The sequence below is a fragment of the Coenobita brevimanus genome, chromosome 68 (genome assembly GCF_032717465.1).
Source record: "Coenobita brevimanus isolate Jiangsu-jjx chromosome 68, ASM3271746v2, whole genome shotgun sequence".
Classification (NCBI taxonomy): Eukaryota; Metazoa; Arthropoda; class Malacostraca; order Decapoda; family Coenobitidae; genus Coenobita; species Coenobita brevimanus.
In genome coordinates, this window is record NC_137021.1 from 26,236,547 (window position 1) to 26,257,235 (window position 20,689).

A 20,689-nucleotide genomic window follows, 5' to 3' on the forward strand; every position below is an offset into this window, starting at 1 on the left:
CCAGTTCATGGAGTGCTGCCTACAGTGGTGATTAGGCTTAAGTGCTGCGTCAAGTCAGTGGGTCCATTAATAGCAGTCAGAAAAAAAAAAAAAAAAAAAAAAACCTCCCTCAGCAATTGCAGGGGGGGGGGGGCAAGGCAGCCAAACTCAGTGCCGGTCCCAGTCTTGGATAACTGGAGAGGATTGGCGTCAGGAAACACATACGGCCGTAAAAAACGGCAAAACTAAAACCGAACACACCGACCCCTTGTCCAGAATGACTACTGTTACGTTATCTTTGCTGCTTAAGAACACTTTATTCATGTGTATGTTCCTTGTGTGCCGATGTTTAAGCGATTTATTTTTCCTGAAAGGCAAGCAATTCAAAGCAGTCTCCATTGGACAACTGTGGAAGTGTGTGTGTGTGTGTGTGTGTGTGTGTGTGTGTGTGTGTGTGTGTGTGTTTATGCAAGAAAGAAGGAACCAAAGGCCAGGAGCCCGGAAACCACACCTTCCAAGAAAAAAATATATAAAAGAGAGCCAAATTCAAGATCCGTTCATTTCGAGATGCCTGGACACACTGAGTATAAAAGGCTGGAGATCATAGGAAATAGGAAATACAGACAGAGGGAGACAGTTCCAGAGTTGACCTGTTACATAAATGAAAGACTGGGAGTAACGGTTAATTCTTGCATTAGAGAGCTGAACAGAAAAGGGATGAGAATTTTTTGCTAGACGGGTGCTACGCACCTGTCGTAGAGGTGGAGGAATGCAAGCACACAGTTCAGAGGAGCAGTGACCATTGAAGTAGCGATAGAAAAGAAATAAAGAGGCAACAGTGTGGCGAAGAGACAGGTTGAAGGAAGCCAGTAAGATGGGGAGAGTTAATGAGATGAAAAGCCTTTGACTCCACCCTATTGAGAAAAGCTGTATATGGGGAGCCTCCCCACACATGAGAGTTGTACTCTGCACAGGTGCGAATAAAACCCGTGTATAACATTAACAACTGTGCAGGGATGAAGACGGTACGGAGTCGGCTTAGCACACCTAATCTCTTGGAAGTGGATTTTATAAGAGATGCAATATGATCTTTCCAAGATAAGTCCCGAGTGAATGATACCCCAAGCATGTTCAAGGATGATCCAGGATTGAGATGGATATTATTAAACCTTAGTGCAGTGGTTCTTAACCTTTTTTCTTGGCGACCCAAAATCCATAAGATGGTCTATATGGCGACCCAAACCCTCGTAAATTTACTCTGCACCAGAACTGAAGCAAACATATGTGTCATATCATGTGACTAAAACCAAAGTAATATTTCAGTATTTTATTGATGTCATAATAAATAAACTTCGTTTTTATTATATGTACTTCCTAAGAACTAAAATATCAACACATTTTGGCAGGAAAAAAATAAATCGAAGATCAGAAAATCAAAATGACTCATTCATGTTCATGATACACCTATTTACTCTGACCATTCAGGAGAGAGTCACTATTTTGGATGTTGTCTGAGACATAAAGTATTATAATCAGTGAGATCCCTGGCACTGTAAAGTTTCAATCAGCTTCTCAAACCGGGGTGATTTAGATGACAGACTGCATCTTAGGTCATGCTCTGGTTGTAGACGGTTTCTGTACTTTATGAGTGCAGAAAATCCTGCCTCACACAGATGAGTTGTAGCAAAGGGAAGGAGTGCTTTCAGGGCTTCACCTCCAAGAATTTTCTTTTCTTTGTAAACTCTGATCCAGAATGAGCTCAGTGATTCGTTTTGTTTCCTGAAATCATAACGAAGTGTTTCATCATTCTGAACCTCGATGAGCTGCTCCTGGAGGCAGCTGATGTTCGAAATCTCGTCAGGTAAGTCTTCAGCTTCAATGCTGAAGGGATTTCTTACCCAGGCATATTTCATTACATTCTCAGGAATGTAGTGAAAAACTCTTCTATTAGTCTGGAGATATGTTCCACAATGATGCTTTGGACCTGGGTGAGAGAAAATTTTTCGTCTTCCAGAAATTCACTCAAAGATGGAACGACACAGTCTTCCCAGTCTCAGTTTTACTCTTCCACAGCTTTAGTTTCCCCTTGAATGAAGTTACCTTCTCTGACAGCCCAACTAATGTCTGATCGTGACCTTGCATTGAAATGTTCAAGGCGTTAATCTCAGCAAAGATATCTGCAAGATAAGTCATTTGCATCACCTACTTTGAATCAGAGAATCTTTGGGGCCAGTGAATGATTCTTTTTTGCTAGAAATATCTCAGTCTCGTTCCGCATTTCAGGCAACCGTTGGAGCACCCTTCCTCGTGACAGCCACCTAACCTCAGAGTGGTACAACACGTGTACATGTTCTGAACCAAAATCAAAACACATCCGACTGATGATCCTGGAGGGCACAGCCCTAGATTAATGAAACTGACTACCTGGATGACTTCCTGCATCACTTTCTGTAACTCAGGTGACAACCCCGGAGCAGCAAGATTCTCTCAGTGAAGGAGACAGTGAATAATCAGCATGAATGGATTTTCTTCTTTAACTCTAGCAATGAAGCCATGACGTACTCTCAGCATTGCTGGTGCACAATCACAACAACATAAAACACTGATTCCACTGAAGCCTTTCAGTCCACAGTACTGAAAATATCTTCTCTGGTTGTGGTTGTGTGTAATGGCTGACAGAACAGAAATTCCTCTTCCATGTCTTCTGGACCTCGGTACCGTACGTAACCCATGACCTGGGCATCATTACTCCGAAATGAAAACGGTTAAGTTTTAAAATATAAAATGTACAGTACCGGTACGCTACTCCCAGTTGTGTGCATGGCAATAATCTTTTTTTAAGCCAAATGCAACCGCCTACTGTAGGAGAGAGAGAGAGAGAGAGAGAGAGAATGTAAAGTTTGAAGTATCGACAAGTACGGTAATATGTTAAAAAGTAATAGTATACAACATTAATAATATCAGTAATATATTTGTCTCTTGGCGACCCACTCCAAATGGCTTGGTGACCCATATTTGGGTCGTGACCCATAGGTTAAGAACCACTGCATTAAAGGGTACTCCTGTGGAAGATTGTGTCGGGTTGATAGGTGTAAAAACTGAGTTTTTGATTCATTAAACACCACAAGATTATTTTTACCCAAGTCAGACATTAGGTGTGCCATAGCCTCATCCCTGTTTTTTTTTTTTTTGTTTTTTTGTTTTTTTTTTTATGTGTCCGACTCTGGGTATAGGTTTCACAGCCTGCTATCAAGGCCCAGCAGTCCTCCTACATACCATACACCTCTACATGTCACCACTTCGGCGCTAACACCCACCGTCCATATTGAATACATGCTAGGACTGTCTCATACAGGACTTGTGTATTGGTATTAGCGGGGGTATTTTTACGACATGTTGGCGGGTCTTTTGGTAGATCAGTAAAGCCTGATTTAATGAAATTCAAATCCTTAAACTGTTCCCTGCTCCAGCAGGGATTTGAACCTGGGTCCGTTAGAATGGCAGGCCACCTCTCTACCGATTGAGATGGACATTGCGGGAACCGAATGGAATGGTGAAGGGTGGAGTTATCAGCATACGAGTGGATATATAAATGTACAGCTTAGAAGGTCATTGATGAGTAAATAAAAAAGAGTTGGTGATAGGACAGAGCCCTGAGGAACACCACTGTTGATAGATCTAGGAGAAGAACGATGGCCGTCTACAACAACAGCTATAGAACGACCAGAAAGGAAGCTATTGATGAAGACACAGATAGAAGGATAGAAACCGTAGGAGGGCAGTTTGGAAATTAAAGATTTATGCCAGACTCGATCAAAAGCCTTTGAGATGTCAAGTACAATGGCAAAGCTTTCGCCAAAGTCCCGAAAGGAGAATGACCATGAGTCTGAAAGATAGGTGAGAAGATCGCCAGTGGAGCGTCCCTGACAGAATCCATACTGACAATCAGAAAGAAGGTTGTGACAGAAAAGATCCTTCAAAATTTTTCTAATAAGAATTGACTCGAAAACTTTGGAAACACAGGATGTTAAAGCAATTGGACGATAGTCAGAGGGTTGGGAATGGTCACTCTTCTTTGGGGCTGGCTGAATGAGAGCAAACTTCCAGCAAGAAGGAAAGGTACAAGTTGACAAAGAAAGAGTTTACTTAGGCAGGGTGTATGCACTGAAGCACAGTTCTTAAGGACAACAGGAGGGACTCCATCAGGACCATATGCCTTGCTAGTATTGAGGCCAGTGAAGGCAGAAAATACATCAACTGAAGAAATTTTAATGTCAGCCATGAGGAAGTCTGATTGGGGAAGTGATGGAGGAACAGCACTGGAATCGTCTAAGGTGGAATTCGAGGAGAAAGTCTGAGCGAAGAGATCTGCTTTATCAGTAGAAGAAATAGCTACAGAGCTATCACAATAGAAAAGAGGAGGGATGGATGATGGGGTAAAATCATTAGAAAGGTTTTTGGCAAGGTGCCAAAAGGAGCGGGAAGAATTCGAGTTGGAGAGTTGAGAGCATTTAGGAAGGATGAAATTATTCTTAGCAGTGCGAAGAACAGACTTAGCACGATTCCGGGCAGAAACATAAACAAGATGTGATTCAGGGGTGGGTTAGCTCTGGTACCTTTTATAGGCCCTCTCCTTGTTGTGGACAGCATTAGAACAAGTGTGATTAAACCAAGGCTTTCTTGCATTGGTCAAAGGATATGCATAAGGAATGTATACATCCATGCCAGAGAGAATAACCTCCATAATGCACAAGGCACACTCAAATGGCTCCTGGCCATGGAAGCAATAATCATTCCATGGAGAATCAAAGAAGTACTCTCTGAGGGCCTCCCAATCCGCAGCTCCAAAGTGCCACAGACGACGTTTCTTTGGAGTGTCCACAGGCCATACCGGAGCAATAGGACAGGTTAAGGTAATAAGGTTGTGATCAGAGGAGCCCAACGGAGAGGAAGGATTAACAGTGTAAGCAGAAGGATTAGTTGTAAGGAAGAGGTCAAGTATGTTGGAGCTCTCTCCAAGGTGGTCAGTGATACGGGTAGGGTGCTGTACAAGCTGCTGTAGGTCATTAAGGATAGAAAAGATGTAGGCTTGCTCACCAGGTGAATCAGTGAAAGGAGAGGAGAGCCAAAGGTGGTGGTGAACATTGAAATCTTCTAGAATGGAGAATTCAGAGAAAGGAGAAATGGACAGAATGTGTTCCATTGTAGCTGCAAGATAGTCAAAGAATTTTTTATAGTCAGTAGAATTAGGGGATAAGCAAACAATGCAGATATATTTAGTATGAGTATGACAAGAAAGCTGAAGCCGGAGAGTAGAGAATTCAGAAGAATCAAGTTCAGGAACACGAGAGCAAGATAAGTTGTTGCGTACATATACACAACATCATCTTTGGCTCTGAAATGAGTATGGAGAAAGTAGGAGGAAACAGAAAAGGGTTTGCTGTCTGTTGCCTCAGCCAGCTAAGTCTCTGTCAAGAACAGAAGGTGAGGTTTAGTGGAGGAGAGGTGGTATTTGACGGAGAGAAATTTAGAGGAAAGGCCGCGAATGTTGCAGAAATGAAGAAGAAGTGAGTCAGACAGTGGTTCCAGGCTTCTCTTTGAGTCGTCACCGGAAGAGGGGCTGATGGTGGGGGAATTTATGCCCTCTCCCCCAAGGGGACTCTGAGGCCTGGTTTTCTGAAGCCATTTTACTTTTAATTTTGAAAAGGAAATGTAGTGTGTACTGTGCATGTAGTTTGGTGTTGACAGTTAGAGAAACTTGTATTGGAGAGCATTGTGGTCTACTCTCTGTGTTAATGAGACACTGAAAAAGTTCAGCAAAGGTGGATGGTCAGGAACTAGTCCCAAGGGCTGAAATAACGGGAGCTCCAGCTCTCCCTGTCTTCAGCTTTCCATCCACTTTGGGAGTACTGTCCCGCTCGACTGGTGTTAGTGTTGTAACTAGCCACATAGATCTAGAAAGGAAATCTTGATAGTGTTATAGGGGTAGCTATTTGTAGACGACTAAGATATATACTTAGAGAAACGCTCAGTTCTCATTACATTGATAAATAGTTAACAGATAGACTGATCGAGATAGGGCAGATAAACAGATACACAGAGAGACAGTGACAGGAAAACAGACCATAAATTGATATGTTCTGTTGGTATTCTTTCCCAATTCTGCACGTATCTCATTTATATTAATAATAATATAATAACAACAATAAATAACAATCATCATCATCGTCACCAGCATCATCATCATCATCATCAACATCATCTTCAGCAGCAGCAGCATCTATCATCCGTTATTTATCATCCATATTTATCATCCATCAGCTACCATCTTTTCTTGTACTCCTCCTTATCATCATACTTCGTTTATATCATCATCATCTAGCATTCTAGGCTATCGTGATCATAATGCAGCATTCATCATCATGTGATCAGCATTCATCATCATACTCCATCATATCATCCATCATCATTCATCCATCACCATCATCCATAATCAGCAGTCATAATCGCCATCCATCATCATAACCCAACATTATCATCAATCATCTGTCCTCCATTTCCAGTTATATATTTTATTTTTAATGCTAGGAAGATGGAACCAAAGGCCACGAACCCGCAATACTGTTCACAAAATCCAAGAGAGAGCCAAATTCAAGACCCGATCATTTCGAGATGCCTGGACACACTGAGTTTGAAAGACTGGAGATCACAGCTAGCAGGAAATACAGACAAAAGGAGACAGTTCCAGAGTTGACCTGTTGCATAAATGAAGGACTGGGAGAAACGGTTAACTCTTGTATTAGAGAGGTGGACAGAAGAGGGATGAGAGTTTGCTGCTAGACGGGTGCTACGCACCTGTCGTAGAGGTGGAGGGATGCAAGCAGACAGTTCAGAGGAGCAGTGAGCATTGAAGTAGCGATAGAAAAGATGCAACAGTGTGGCGAAGAGACAGAGATTGAAGGGAGCCAGTAAGAGGAGGCGAGTTAATCAGACAAAAAGCCTTTCAATCCACCCTGTTGAGAAGAGCTGCATGTAGGGAGCCTCCTCACACATAAGCATTGTACACTACACAGGGGCAGTCATCAACCACCATCCTTACCATCATTGATCATCATCATTATCCATCAAATCTGCCTGTTATCTTTCATCCATCATCCTCTATCAACCATCATCATCGTCCATTATGTATCATCTGCCGTTCATCATCTAACACAGGGGTGGGGAACCTTTCTCCTATTAAGGGCTATTAGGATATTTTTAACATAATTCGTGGGCCATGCAAAATTATCAACTTAAAATCAGCTGTAGCCCAGTGCATAATTATATATATATATATATATATATATATATATATATATATATATATAGATATATATATTTATATATATATATATATATATATATATATATATATATTGTCACTGGCGTAGTTACCCCAGTAGCGAATGGGTGAAATAGAAGATAAGATGATAATGAAAGGAGAGACAAGCGAGCCATTAAGAACATTATATCTTTTCTCTTATCAGTTTTGCTGCCTGTAAAGGGTAACCCTGGTCCCCACGTGTATTTACCCAGCGGTCAACTTTGCCTTCTTAAATGATAATGCACGAGATGTTTTTCTGACAAATTACGCAGAAAATTCCTCTTGTCCTTGAAATACTGGGTGTGACATAATGTGGGAGGAGCAAAGTAGGGATGTTTGCCAATTAGAAGCCCAAATAGCACTTTCGTCATGTTCTTGATTGGTTCTGTGTGGAGTATATGAGGCCCTCATTGGTAGCAGGTGCCTCTATTGTTTATGTATGGACTGAGATTATTTTTAAGACAGCCTAGCGGTTAATTAGCTGAGAAAAGCGGAGTAAGTCTGCATTATAAGGTCGAGGAAAAATGTGTTGAGACCCATTTCTTTTGTCTCATTTTGTACACACAGCCTTGTACACATTTTTGTACAGATTGGTACACATTTACCGTCACATTACACTTTTGTCACACTGTGTTGCACTTTTCCCCAACACTACTCAGTATGTGACTTTGATTAAAAAACACACTGTCTGTGCACCATTTTCCAGTTTTGGTTCACTCCTCCATTTACACTAGTGTGTGATTATGTCTGGATTTAACCTTTGAAGACTCCATGTTTCCTCGAGTTTTTTGAGTACTTAGCTTCCAATGAGTGTAATATGGTTAGGTAAGAAGTATCTTGTTTTATATTTGTATTCTGAGGCCTATATGAATCCTCCCTTTTGCAAAATGAACCCTGGTTTCTTCTTTGGTTGTGTATTTTATAGTGTACAATAAAGTTAAGTTAGTTTTCTCGCAAGCTTTCCGTTTTCCCTTTTGGTGCTTAATTTACGGTTAAGAGTGCACCTTAATATGCACCCCCATAACAATTTGGCAACCTTGCCAGGATAGCTATGTGACATAGTATTGGCAACCTTGGCCACATACACAGTGCTTACTCTTACCTACTTGACTATAATCTCATGACCCTATTGAATGATAATGATGTGAAAGCATTTTTGGATTCTAAGCCTTCCCCAACCAGAGTGAAAACACTCAGAAAACACAAGCTCATATTGGTTGCCCAGGCCTTACAGTTGAGATTTCCTGCCTCAATTACTAAGACTAAGTTGCTGGATTTCATATTGGACACCATGTTTGAGCAAAGTGAGTCCTCTACAGCTAGTTCTGAGCCATTTGATACTGCACAAGATGTTGACCCTGACCCTTTGGCATCGGAGATACCTGGCCCTAGTGATTTTTCTGCTCATGATACTGGTGACAAAGTGCAACTTGAGTTAGCCAGAATTAAGCTGAGAGAACTAGAAGTGCAAAACAAAAATGAGAGAACAAGAATGGAATGCCAAAATGAAGAAAATAGAATTACAGGCTCAAATGAGACAAAAGGAAATGGAACACAAACTCAGACTGAAGCACCCTGATAGTTTACCTAGAGCTAGTAGTTCATCTTCCAAGGAATCTTTTGTTGTTGCTAGGAACATTAAGATAGTACCTCCCTTTAATGAGCAAGGTGTCACCAAGTATTTCCATATGTTTGAAAAGATGGCAGGTCGTCTCTCGTGGTCAAAAGTCTCTTGGACAGTACTGCTGCAGAGTGTTTTGAAAGGAAAGGCTCAAGAGGCTTATATTTCTTTATCTGTTGATCAAAGTGCCAACTAGGATTGTTTACAAGAAGCCATTCTCAAAGCATATGAACTCGTGCCAGAGGCATATAGGCTTAAATTTAGATCCGCCATTAACCCGAGGCATCCCGTCGACGTATGGGTACGTCGCAAAGTTTTGTCACAGCTAGTCCCATCGACATACCAGTACATTGCACAATTGCAAGGTTTATAATTTGCACAATTGCAAGGTTTATAAGTTGCACAATTTTCAATTTTTGCGCATGATCTTTGGTACGTATACACAGGACACCTTCCTCTACAAGATGCCAGGCAGGGACAATGCCTTACCACGCATGACCTCCCCCCTCCCCGCATGCCATTGTCTCGGCAATTCATCTGTTATCAGTGACATGGCCAATAAAGACATTCAGGGCCAGAGTGATTCCCCAATCGATGACAATGTGGAGGACAAAATTTTACGTAACATTGGAGGAAGAAACAGTCAGAAATGATGATCAGGTTATGTTGCCAAAAAAGGTCAGGTATGGTGATGTGTTAGTGAGTGAAACAATGCTCATATTGCCTATATTACTGTGTGAAAACCAATATACTCTCGTACTACATATAAATTTGTACCAAATAAATAAATAAATACCTTTTATGAGTGGTGTGGAATAGTTACCCTCCCATAGAACTCGTTTTCTTTTGAGCCAGCCTGATAGCAAACCCAGTAAAGTAAGGAGTACTGTTACCTGTATTTAGTATTTTAAACCTCAGGTGAGGGATTTCTCTATGAATTTTCAATGTTTCTCATCAAGAGCGGACGTTTGAGGCAAAAAAAATAATTTTCCAAAATTGGTCGGGATTGGGGGGAGTCAGTGGTGGAAAATCAGTTGGGATGGGGCGGGTTAAACAGAAAGATCAGACTCATGTGGAATACGCTAGAGTACTCACAGACTTATTTGATCAATGGTTGCATTCTAAGAAAGTTGATGATTTCTGTAAACTTAAAGAATTAATAATCTTGGAGAACTTCACTGGTAAGATAGATAGGGATGTGGCTACATACCTAGTGGAAAAACATTTAGATACCCTAACTGAGGCTCCTGTTGTAGCAGATAACTATAGTATAATTCATATGCATTAACGTAAGCCTCAGTTATTTGTTAAGGGTAGGAGAGTGAACCAACCAGTTTTTGTGAACCCTTCTTCTGATAAAGGCAAGTTAAGGTCAAGTGACACTAGTGGGAACACTGCAACCCCAGAGCATGTTAGTTCTATGAAAGTAAGTGAGGACAGTGTTGCCAGAGGGTCAAGAAAAAGTGTCAAGTTGTGCCAGTATTGTCAAAAAACGGGGCACTTGGAGGATTGGTGCTGGAAAAAACGAGGGAGAAGTTCCTCTGTAAAACCTGTTTCTTTGGTAAACTTTTGGAGATCTTCTGACACCAACAGAAAGCAGCCATCCTCAGATATTGTTAGTGGTAGTCAGACACAACCCCAGTAGGTGCATATTGTTGATAAGGCCAGAGTGGAACTGTCAGTGGTGGATAGACACTCTCATTTAGAGCCATTGTTAGACACTAGTAAGACTGGAGCACTGCGGCAGTCAGGTTCAGGTGAGAGTGGTAATAAGGCTCCATCAGAGTGTCTTCCCCCAAGCAGTACTCAAAGTGACTCTTCCCCAGGTCATATATTGCTACCTTTATTTTTAAGGGGTTAGTTTCAGTTGATGGAAAAGGTCGTAAGGAAGTCACTATACTTAGAGACACAGGAGTTTCACAGTCACTAATGTTGAAGGGGATTGTTGATGTAGCTGACCCTAATGAATGTGTCTTGCTGCAGGGTATAGCTGAGTTTGTATCTGTTCCCCTAGTTGAGGTGAAGCTCCAGTCAGAGTTAATTACTGGTTCAGTGCGTGTGGGTATTGTTGACCAGCTTGCTGTACAAGGGGTCACTTTCCTTTTGGGTAATGACTTGGCAGGAGGACAGGTGAGTGCTGTTCCCTGCGTGTCAAAAACTCCCCTGAGTGAGGATAGGACTAAAGAGTTGGCAGATACTTGTCCTAAATTGTTTCCTGCATGTGCTGTAACTAGAGGTATGACGGCAAAAGCCAGCCATGAGAACGTTGGCAGTAATGGCACTGGCGATGTCGATGATGATATTGGGCTTGGTGAAACCTCTTTTGCCCTGTTAACCCCTTCTTTACCGAAAATGTGTTTTGATGTACCCCGTACATCGCCAGTAAACACCCGTGAGACACCGGAAAAGCTACCGTTGTACGCTGGTACACCCTCTAATGAATGGCAGCTTATGGGCCTCAGGGTAGCCCGGAAAGGCTGTTTCTGAGGACCTCGTGTTAGCAACAGCTCTGTGTTTTGACGACAAAGACTGTGACGAAGTTCTGACGAATTCTGACATCATAAGATACATCATGACTGAGTTGCAGTGGCACCAATGGCTTGCTCACTCATCTGTGATGTAACCTCTTTTAGACCAATCATTATTTTATTTATAATTTCTACTACAGATATCGTACTATATTTTCTGCTGACATACGGCAAAATTTACACCCCTTGGCCTGCCTGAGAGAGTTAGTTACCACGCACTTGACCACGAGAGAGGGTGTACAGGATATTTTTCTCTCATGGCATCTCTGGCAAATTCCGATAGTGACGAGTTTATTTCTCATGAGAATACTTATTTAGATGTATCAGATGATGATGCAGCAGTGTCTGATGTGTCAGTAGATGCCTGTGATCCTGAAAATGATAGCGAAGTTGATGTGAGTGAGGAAGGAGGAGGAAAATAGTAGGGAGCTTAGTGACGCTTCACTCTCGGCAACAAGTGGAAAAGAGGGTAGGTGAAGTAAATTATGTCATTTTAACCCCAGACCGGAGGAAGAAACGATGATTGTGCCATATAAATATGTTGAAGGAGTACCACAGGCGAGACATGGACCCCCCTAGTGCTGCATGCATGGTGTCGGCTGTCAAGTTTGTGGACCCCTTTAGTGCTGCATGCGTGGTGTCGGCTATCGAGTTGGCAGAGGATGGGGGCTGCCCTTTGACTTTGGACCAGATGACCAGTTGGAGAGAAAACCAGGAAGCTTGGAGTACACTGACTGATAAACTCTCCCACTTGACTGCAGAGCGGTGTGCTGAGCTTGTTGCCCTTCTCAGGATGTCTTCCGGGACACCCCAGGATGGACGGAAGTGGTGCAGCACGACATGGACATTGGAGATGCCAGCCCTGTAAAGCAGTCCCCCTACCAGGCTAGTCCTCAGAAGCAGACCATCATTCGAGAGGAACTGAACTACATGTTGCAGCAGGGGTTAATAGAGTCCTGTCAAAGTGAGTGGTGCTCCCCGGTCATAGTGGTTCCAAAACCCGATGGGTCACATCACTTTTGTATTGATTATCATAAAGTCAGCTCCCTTACCAAGACTGATTCTTACACACTTCCCAGAGTAGATGATTGTATGGACGTGATAGGCAGTGCTAAGTTTATCACAAAATTAGATTTAATGAAGAGATATTGGCAAGTCCCACTCTCAGAAAGGGCCCAAGAAATTTCTTGGTTCGTGGTCGGTGGCAGGATTTACAACCGTAAGGTCATGCCCTATTTTATGAAGAATGCTCCTGCCACCTTCCAAAAGCTGATGAATGATCTCACCAAGGATGTTGAGAATTGTGTTACTTACATTGATGATGTTATTTTTAGCAACACCTGGGAACAACACTTGAGCCAACTAGATACCTTGCTTCAGAGACTGTCCTCTGCTAATTTAATGCTTAATTTAGCTAACTGTGAATTTGTGAGGGCTCGAGTGCAGTACCTAGGTTATGTGGTCGGTTTAAGCCAAGTGAGTCCACCTGATGTTAAAGTTCAGGCCATTGTCAATTCCCCCCAACCGAAAGATAAGAAAGAGTTGCAACGATTCATGGGTATGGTAGGGTACTACAGATGTTTTGTCCTGAACTTCTCTGATCTTGTAGCTCCCCTCACTGATTTGTTAAGAAAAGGAGTCAAGTATGAGTGGAAGCCAGAATGTGAGGAAGCTTATTCTAAAGTCCAAGCCATCCTGTCAAGCCACCCGGTGCTTCAAGCTCCCAATTTTGATAAACCCTTTAAATTAGCTGTTGATGCCAGTGGCCTTTGCTTCAGGATAATGATCGAGGCTTTCAGATGCCTGTGTGCTATTTTAGCAAAAAGTTCAATAAGGCCCAGAGAAATTATTCAACTACTGAGAAAGAACTCCTTGCACTTATACTTGTCCTTCAACACTTCTCTGTATATGTTGGTCCAGGGTCAGGTGATGTTGTAGTGTACACAGATCACCACCGTCTGAAATTTTTTTTCCGATTTAAGGACAAAAATCTTAGATTGACCTGCTGGGCCCTATTTTTGCAAGCAAACTCCCTTGATGTAAGACATGTAAAAGGTGTTAGTAATGTTTTAGCAGATTACCTGTCCAGAACTTGATTGTACAGTATACAGAAATTTCCCCTTGGGAAATTTTTTCTCTCAGGAAGGAAGGTGTCACTGGCGTAGTTACCCTAGTAGCGAATGGGTGAAACAGAAGATAAGATGATAATGAAAAGAGAGAGAATGAGCCGTGAAGAACATTAAATCTTTTCTCTTATCAGTTTTGCTGACTGTCCCCATGTGTATTTTCTCAGAGGTCAACTTTGCCTCCTTAACTGATAACACACCAGATGTTTTTCTCACAAATTACACAGAAAATTCCTCTTGTTCTTGAAATACTGGGTGTGACATAATATGGGAGGAGCAAAGTAGGGTTGTTTGCCAATTAGAAGCCCAAATGGTGCTTTCGTCACGTTCTAGATGGCATGCAACTGGTTCTGTATGGAGTGTATGAGGCCCTCATTGGTAGCAGGTGCCTCTATTGTTTCTGTATGGACAGAGATTATTTTTAAGACAGCTTAGTGGTTAATTAGCTGAGAATGGCGGAGTAAACTCCTTTATAAGCTCCAGGAAAATGTGAAGAGACACATTTAGTCTCATTTTTGTACACACATCCCTGTACACATTTGTCTTATTTTGTACACACATCCCTGTACACATTTTTGTACAGATTGGTACACATTTACTGTCACGTTATGCTTTTGCCACATTGTATTGCACTTTTTCCCAACACTACTCAGTACGTGACTTTGATTACAAAACACACTGTTTGTGCACCATTTCCCAGTTTTGGTTCACTCCTTCATTTACACTAGTGTGTGATTATATCTGGGTTTAACCTTCGAAGTCTCCTCATTCCCTAGAGCTTTGTGAGTACTTGGCTTCCACTGAGTGTATTCTGGTTAGGAAAGAAATAATTCGTTTCATATTTGTATTCTGAGGCCTATATGAATCCTCCCTTATGTAAAACGAACCCTGGTTTCTTCTTTGGTTGTGTATGTTATAGTGTACAGTAAAGTTAAGTTAGTTTTCTTGCAAGCTTTCCCTTTTCCCTTTTGGTACTTAATGAAGGGTTAAGAGTGCACTGTAATATACACCCCCATAACAATATATATTTAGTTACGACCCTGAAGATTATGTTTTAGCCACCAGGGGATGATGATTGGGTCATACATTCAAAAGGTAACACCAGGTTAATATTGGTCTGCTTCCTAGTGTTAAGGGATGGTTTCCTTAACATAAACCTTTCATAGATTTCTTTTCACTCATTGTCATAAAATTAATACCCAAGTTCAATGGTTACATAAATTTGAGTTCGGAAATAGTAACTGACACTAAGGGCACCGTAAACACAGAACTAAAACATATATTTACACAAATATATTAAACCAGATCCACAGCTGAAACATTTACCCCGACAAAAAAAAATAAATAAATAAATGGCACCTTAACCAATTTACACTATTAACTAATTAATATAGTACCCTATAGAGGGGCGAGAGTAACTTGAATATTCCATACAGTTTACGTAGCCGCGCCACTCGTTCCCCACGTTCCAACAGCTTAATATCACTATCCAGGGTCAAAACTAACCACGGGAACTAGCACGATCTTTTCAGTATAGAGGCCGAGCTAGAATTAACTCCCATCCACGTTTCACCTCTCTCGCCACCTCTGATCCTTCTCCCCCACACCTGCTATCCCTCTGTCTTCTCCCCCCACTCACACAACAGCTTGTTTGAAGGAGGCTCTAAATCTTGCTGATCAAACTTGAGTTGTTCCGTGCAGTGAAACTTGGTTCAAAGCAGATATATATATATATATATATATATATATATATATATATATATATATATATATATATATATATATATATATATATATATATATATATATTCGTTCATGAGTTTATGAAGTTGCATTTAAGAATTGCCTCGCGGGCCTGATCAAGTGGTCTTGCGGACATTCTACGGCTCGGAGGCCGGACGTTCCCCACCCCTGATCTAACATGTCATCCGTCACCTCTACAGTATTCCATCATCCTACGTCAGTCATCCATCGCCAATCATCATTATTGTCCATTATATAACATATATCACATCATATATCACCATGCATCCTCCTCATTCATCATCATCACTGTCATCATCTACATTATCCTTCTTCTCCCCACCATCATCATCATCATTATCCTTATCATCATCCATTATCATTCATCATCATAATCTATCGTCTATCATCATCATCCATTACGAAAATCCATCATCGGTTATCGACAATCCTTCATCTAGCTTTGTCCCTCGTTGATCATTCGTTATATATCGAAATGGTATATCATCAGTCATATATTACCACCATCCATCATTACACCCATCACCCATAATTCTTTCTTAACATCTATAGGCATTAACACATGTAGGATTGATATGTCATTCCACAATGTTTAACAATAATGCAATGTGTAGTGTCTGGTGGGAACATGCACAGCTTCTCACTACGAATGTCAGTTCACATGATGAATATCAACAGTCCTGTTGCCCTAGACCATCAAGAACGTCTTGGCACATAATGTATCTCAAACATTCTCCTTTCAGTTCAGACGATACAAGAATTACATCATATGAGCAGTCTAACCAGCTTGAGCCAGTTATGTGACGTCATGGAAACTACCCATGGAATTTTACCAGACACTGCATGCCCACCGAGCCGTATATATTCTCATATTCGGAGGGCATGGTCAGAGGGCCTGAGAGTACAATCGAAGACAGAAACAAGGGGTTAGGGTAGCTAGGAGGTTTGCCATCATGCGACGTTATGCTGTCAGTCACATTTCGATATAACTGTGAACAGTAAACTCGTAATCAAGAGTGCCTATAACCCCCCTCACCAACGTTACAAGACAGACAGAAAGGCCCATGAGACACAGCGGCACCTGCCCCGAAACGAGCTTTTCAACGTATCACGATTTTATTAATAGCTGCCCACGTTATTCTCCACTTCCTGAGCTACGATTATCCACAAGGGCAGCACTATCAGCACCGATGGCTGCTGCGATTTACGATACATCACAATACACTTACAATCTCTCTATATCTAAGTAACATCTTGGCTACATCTACTGATATTGATGACAGGCGGTAAAGAAAAGATGACAAATGCTAAACAAGACGAAAATAAGCTGTAACCCGACTCTACGATCTCCAAGCAACAATCTTCAGTCAACTCTAACTACATATAACTATGACGCAACTGTGCAAATGCAAGTCTACAATCAGCTACGATCTACTGCAAGTTAATCTACGAAGTAACTCCACGGTCAACCAGAAGTAACAATTAAAAAAAAACAACAAGCTCTGCAAGACATCTCTACGATCAACTACTGCAACAATTATCAACAATCTTCTACAAGCCTACTAGTTAATCACAACAAGAAAGAAGTACCGGTAATAATAAAGTAAGGAGGAAAGAGTGAGGGATCAATGAATGTGTTGACAGGCCGAGCCTTCAGTGATGATGCAGGAGCAGCAAGACTGCAGTGTGTCATCACTTACTAAGTGGGAACAACAACACCACTGACCAACTACAACCTCAACCGACACCTAATTTCCAGTCCACACCTGCACTCCAAACCTGCTCTCTACACCAGCACTCCACACATGCACTCCACAACTACCGGGGGGAAGCAGCGACTTGCAACAGTGTCACCATTTGCTAAGAACAGCATAACACGTCAGTTAACCCGTGTCTGACACCACTATCTCTGCCACATTCACCATTCCCACCACAGTCAATATCAGTGAGTTGAACATTTACCTTATGCATGACTTTATTAGTTGAATAGTAGTACTTCATTTATGTACAGTCGTACGCATATACACCTAGCTTAATGCACTACAACTAGTAGATCCATCAATAGTAAAGTAATATATATATATATATATATATATATATATATATATATATATATATATATATATATATATATATATATATATATATACAATAGCTATAAATTATATATACAGTATCATTCATATTTCCTTATTATATAATATCCATACCCCAGTATTCCCTCTACACAGTGATAGACAAGAGATAACCTTACATTAACATATAATACATACTTATGAAATTCTAGTAAGACCAGAGAATTTTATTAAGAGTACACTGATCAGGACACATTTACCCTTCGTATTACAAATGCAAGGGAAATCCAGAGAAAAAAATGATCAACACAAATGAAGCTAGCAATAGTGTACTACCTTCTGCACATAATCGCTATACTAATTTGGTACTAGTTTACCATGAGGGGGGAAAAATCGCAAAATTTTCATGCCCTGACAAAGACAGAATCGATATGCAAATAATGCTATCACTGTCATTGTCTACCTTACCTATTAAAACCACTATGCTGTGCTCAACTACACACTTAAGTACTTCCAACAAATACCTAAGATGAATTTTAAATGAGTATGCATATCAAGCTGACTTCACCTAAGTTGGAAACCATGCAATTGATCAATCAACCAATGTAGCCTTGGGAGGAATATAGTATCAGTCTCCCTCTATCTAATTAACTCCTCGGCTACGTCTATCAGCGCATCGATCATCCATCATTTTTGCCTATTTTCATTATCGGTCTTCATCACTCATTACCCTCATTCACCTTCAATCTTTATCATCCATCATCTATTTTCCATCCTCATCATTCATGATCTATTATCATCATCCATCGTCCTCAGCAATCATCCATCATCATTATCCATCATCTACCATCGGGATAGATGGCTCTCGCAATAAGTAAACAAGCCCGTGAGAAAGCTCTCCTGATTTTGGCAAAATTCTAAAGAACCTAACAGGCTGCCACCCCCCACCCATGGCACAGAGCTATAGTAAGCCCTAGTTTTTAGTATAGAGTCATCTGGGAATTTAAGGGTTTTCGGACTTTCTCAATATTTTTTATATTAAAACCCGTACACCTGGCCAGTCCCCTCCAGTTGGAGGTTCTCATGTCTGCACATGCACAATGCAAGGAGCATGATGTGTAGTATCGTTATGGCTACGTCCCGCTGCCCGAGTACATGCACCAGTTCCATTCCATTGACAAATGTGTTGCCAACACTGAACGCTACCCTATTAGGGCGATATGGAATACCCTAGACCTGCCACCCTAAATTATTTTGACGTGGACCTAGCACTCAGTGATGACGACGTGCCATCTGGGAATGCTTGACCCCCACTTGAGCTTCATAGACACCAGAGCTCCACACCTACCGCAGTCGTGTGACTCCCAGGTTGCAACCTGTAGCCCCCCCATCATGCCACCCAGGTCTCCAACTCCACCAAACACCTCATGGAACATGTTTCGGATATCAATAGTGAACCATCGCCTCCTGTTGCAAAATCATCCAAGTGCAATGAGACTTGTTCTTAGTGCTATTTTCTTGATTGCTTCCTCTCTCACATTCTTCCTCAGAAGACACCTTCCCAGCCTGCATCAGTTCCTCCAGCATTTGCTCCCTGAGCTGAGTAGATAAAACTCCTCTTCAAAGAGTACCCGAACGTCGATAAAAATCTTCGTAGGCTATCTGAGGTCACCAAGACGTGCCATCTTGTTCAGGAGCTAGCTGAGGTCAAGATGTCTACTGTCACCTCCCGCTTCATCTACATCATAAGATGATGTACGGACATCATAGACAGGGTCACGGGTGATGAGTTGCTGTCCTTGTTCCTGGATGTTCAGGACTCAGTTGGCAGGCCCCATAAGCTCTCTACTTACCTTAACACCTGCTGCCCTGTTGGTGTTGACCCTTCCATACCCAATGAACTCCTTGGAATCTACACTGCTTGTCTATCTATCTATCTATTGCCAGACGCCTCAATCCCCGTTTGGGGTGGCCACAAACAAATCGCCTCCAAGTCGCCCTGTCCCCCGCCATTTCACTGCCCTGCTCCCAACTCACACCTCCCCCTCTCATATACCTCTCCACACCATCCCTCCATCTCATCCTCGGCCACCCCCTCCCTCTGTGGTAGGTCTCCATATTATAATTGCAAATCATAATAGATAGATAGATAAATAGATAGAGAGAGAGACAGATAGAAGCAGGGAGTCAGATGATTGAGAAGGTGTTGTGTCTGCGAGAATCGAGCAGTGCTAAACATGCTTACACAACACTGAGGAAAGCTGACGACAGTGGCCAGTAAGGAGATGATGCAGTTAGCTGTCAGCAGTCCTCTCGTGAACAAAGATCTAGTCCACCCACGAGGAACACACGTGACACACCCCTGCTACACCAGAATTTAGGAAAGAGAGCTCAGACGGAGATTAGCCACCGAACAGGCTAGACAGAAGGAGACAAGCGACCCTAGAGAGAGGTCGAGACGGAGATTAGCCTTAGAACAGAAAGAGAGAGAGATAGCGAGACAGGGAGGTAGCTACCCGGGACTTATACTCTTCCCATGGGAGAGACCTGTTTAATATTTCCAAGACAAATAAAAATAGTCCCATACTATTCTTTACCTCTCCCGTCACTACATGACATCTGGTGGGGAAACTACTACAAGATATAAAAGCCGCTCGACCACAAGTCTAAAAGATACGCCTCTACAAGCAAATACAAAGTCGCTGCTTTATGATACAAAGTCTTTATGACATTTGGTAGCAGCGAACGTATACGAACCTCGTCTACGAATCAACATTAAATTCCTACAAAATATCAAGATTGAAAACAACCAACAACATCAGCTCCTGACAGTATTCTCTCCATCCAGCCCCCTCCGTCTCCCAGATCATCATGCTGATGCAGAGGTCAAGAGATCACACGACGCCTTGCAAGTAGCTTAACGACAAACCAGCAAATCTGCGGACATCGTCTCCGAATTAAAAGCAAATTTCTACAAAAGCAACCGAGACTACAAGATTAGCTTCAGTTCTACATTGAATCCTACAAAATACAGCCTACAGTGCAAATAGTCTACAAAGTCTACAGCCATCTACAATCAACTACAGCCATCTACAATCAACTACAATTAACAACTCTACGTCGTCTGTATAATCTTCTACACGCACCTACAAGTAGCGGCAGTCTTCATCCCACAACCAGTAAATCACTAGAGAAAAGGACCGAGAAAACAAACAAACAAACAAACAAACAAA

The 20,689-nt window shown here is 41.8% G+C and overlaps 1 protein-coding gene across 1 annotated transcript in view; it reads right to left on the bottom strand.

Moving 5' to 3' along the window:
• Nucleotides 1–19,347, bottom strand: part of LOC145405869 (uncharacterized) — a 32,075-nt gene extending 12,728 nt beyond the window's left edge. Inside the window, 2 exon segments of the mRNA XM_080277126.1 lie at nt 18,771–18,923; nt 19,310–19,347. Coding sequence (XP_080133252.1) covers nt 18,771–18,923; nt 19,310–19,347 — 191 coding nt within the window.
• Between the last annotated feature and the right edge of the window lie 1,342 nt (nt 19,348–20,689).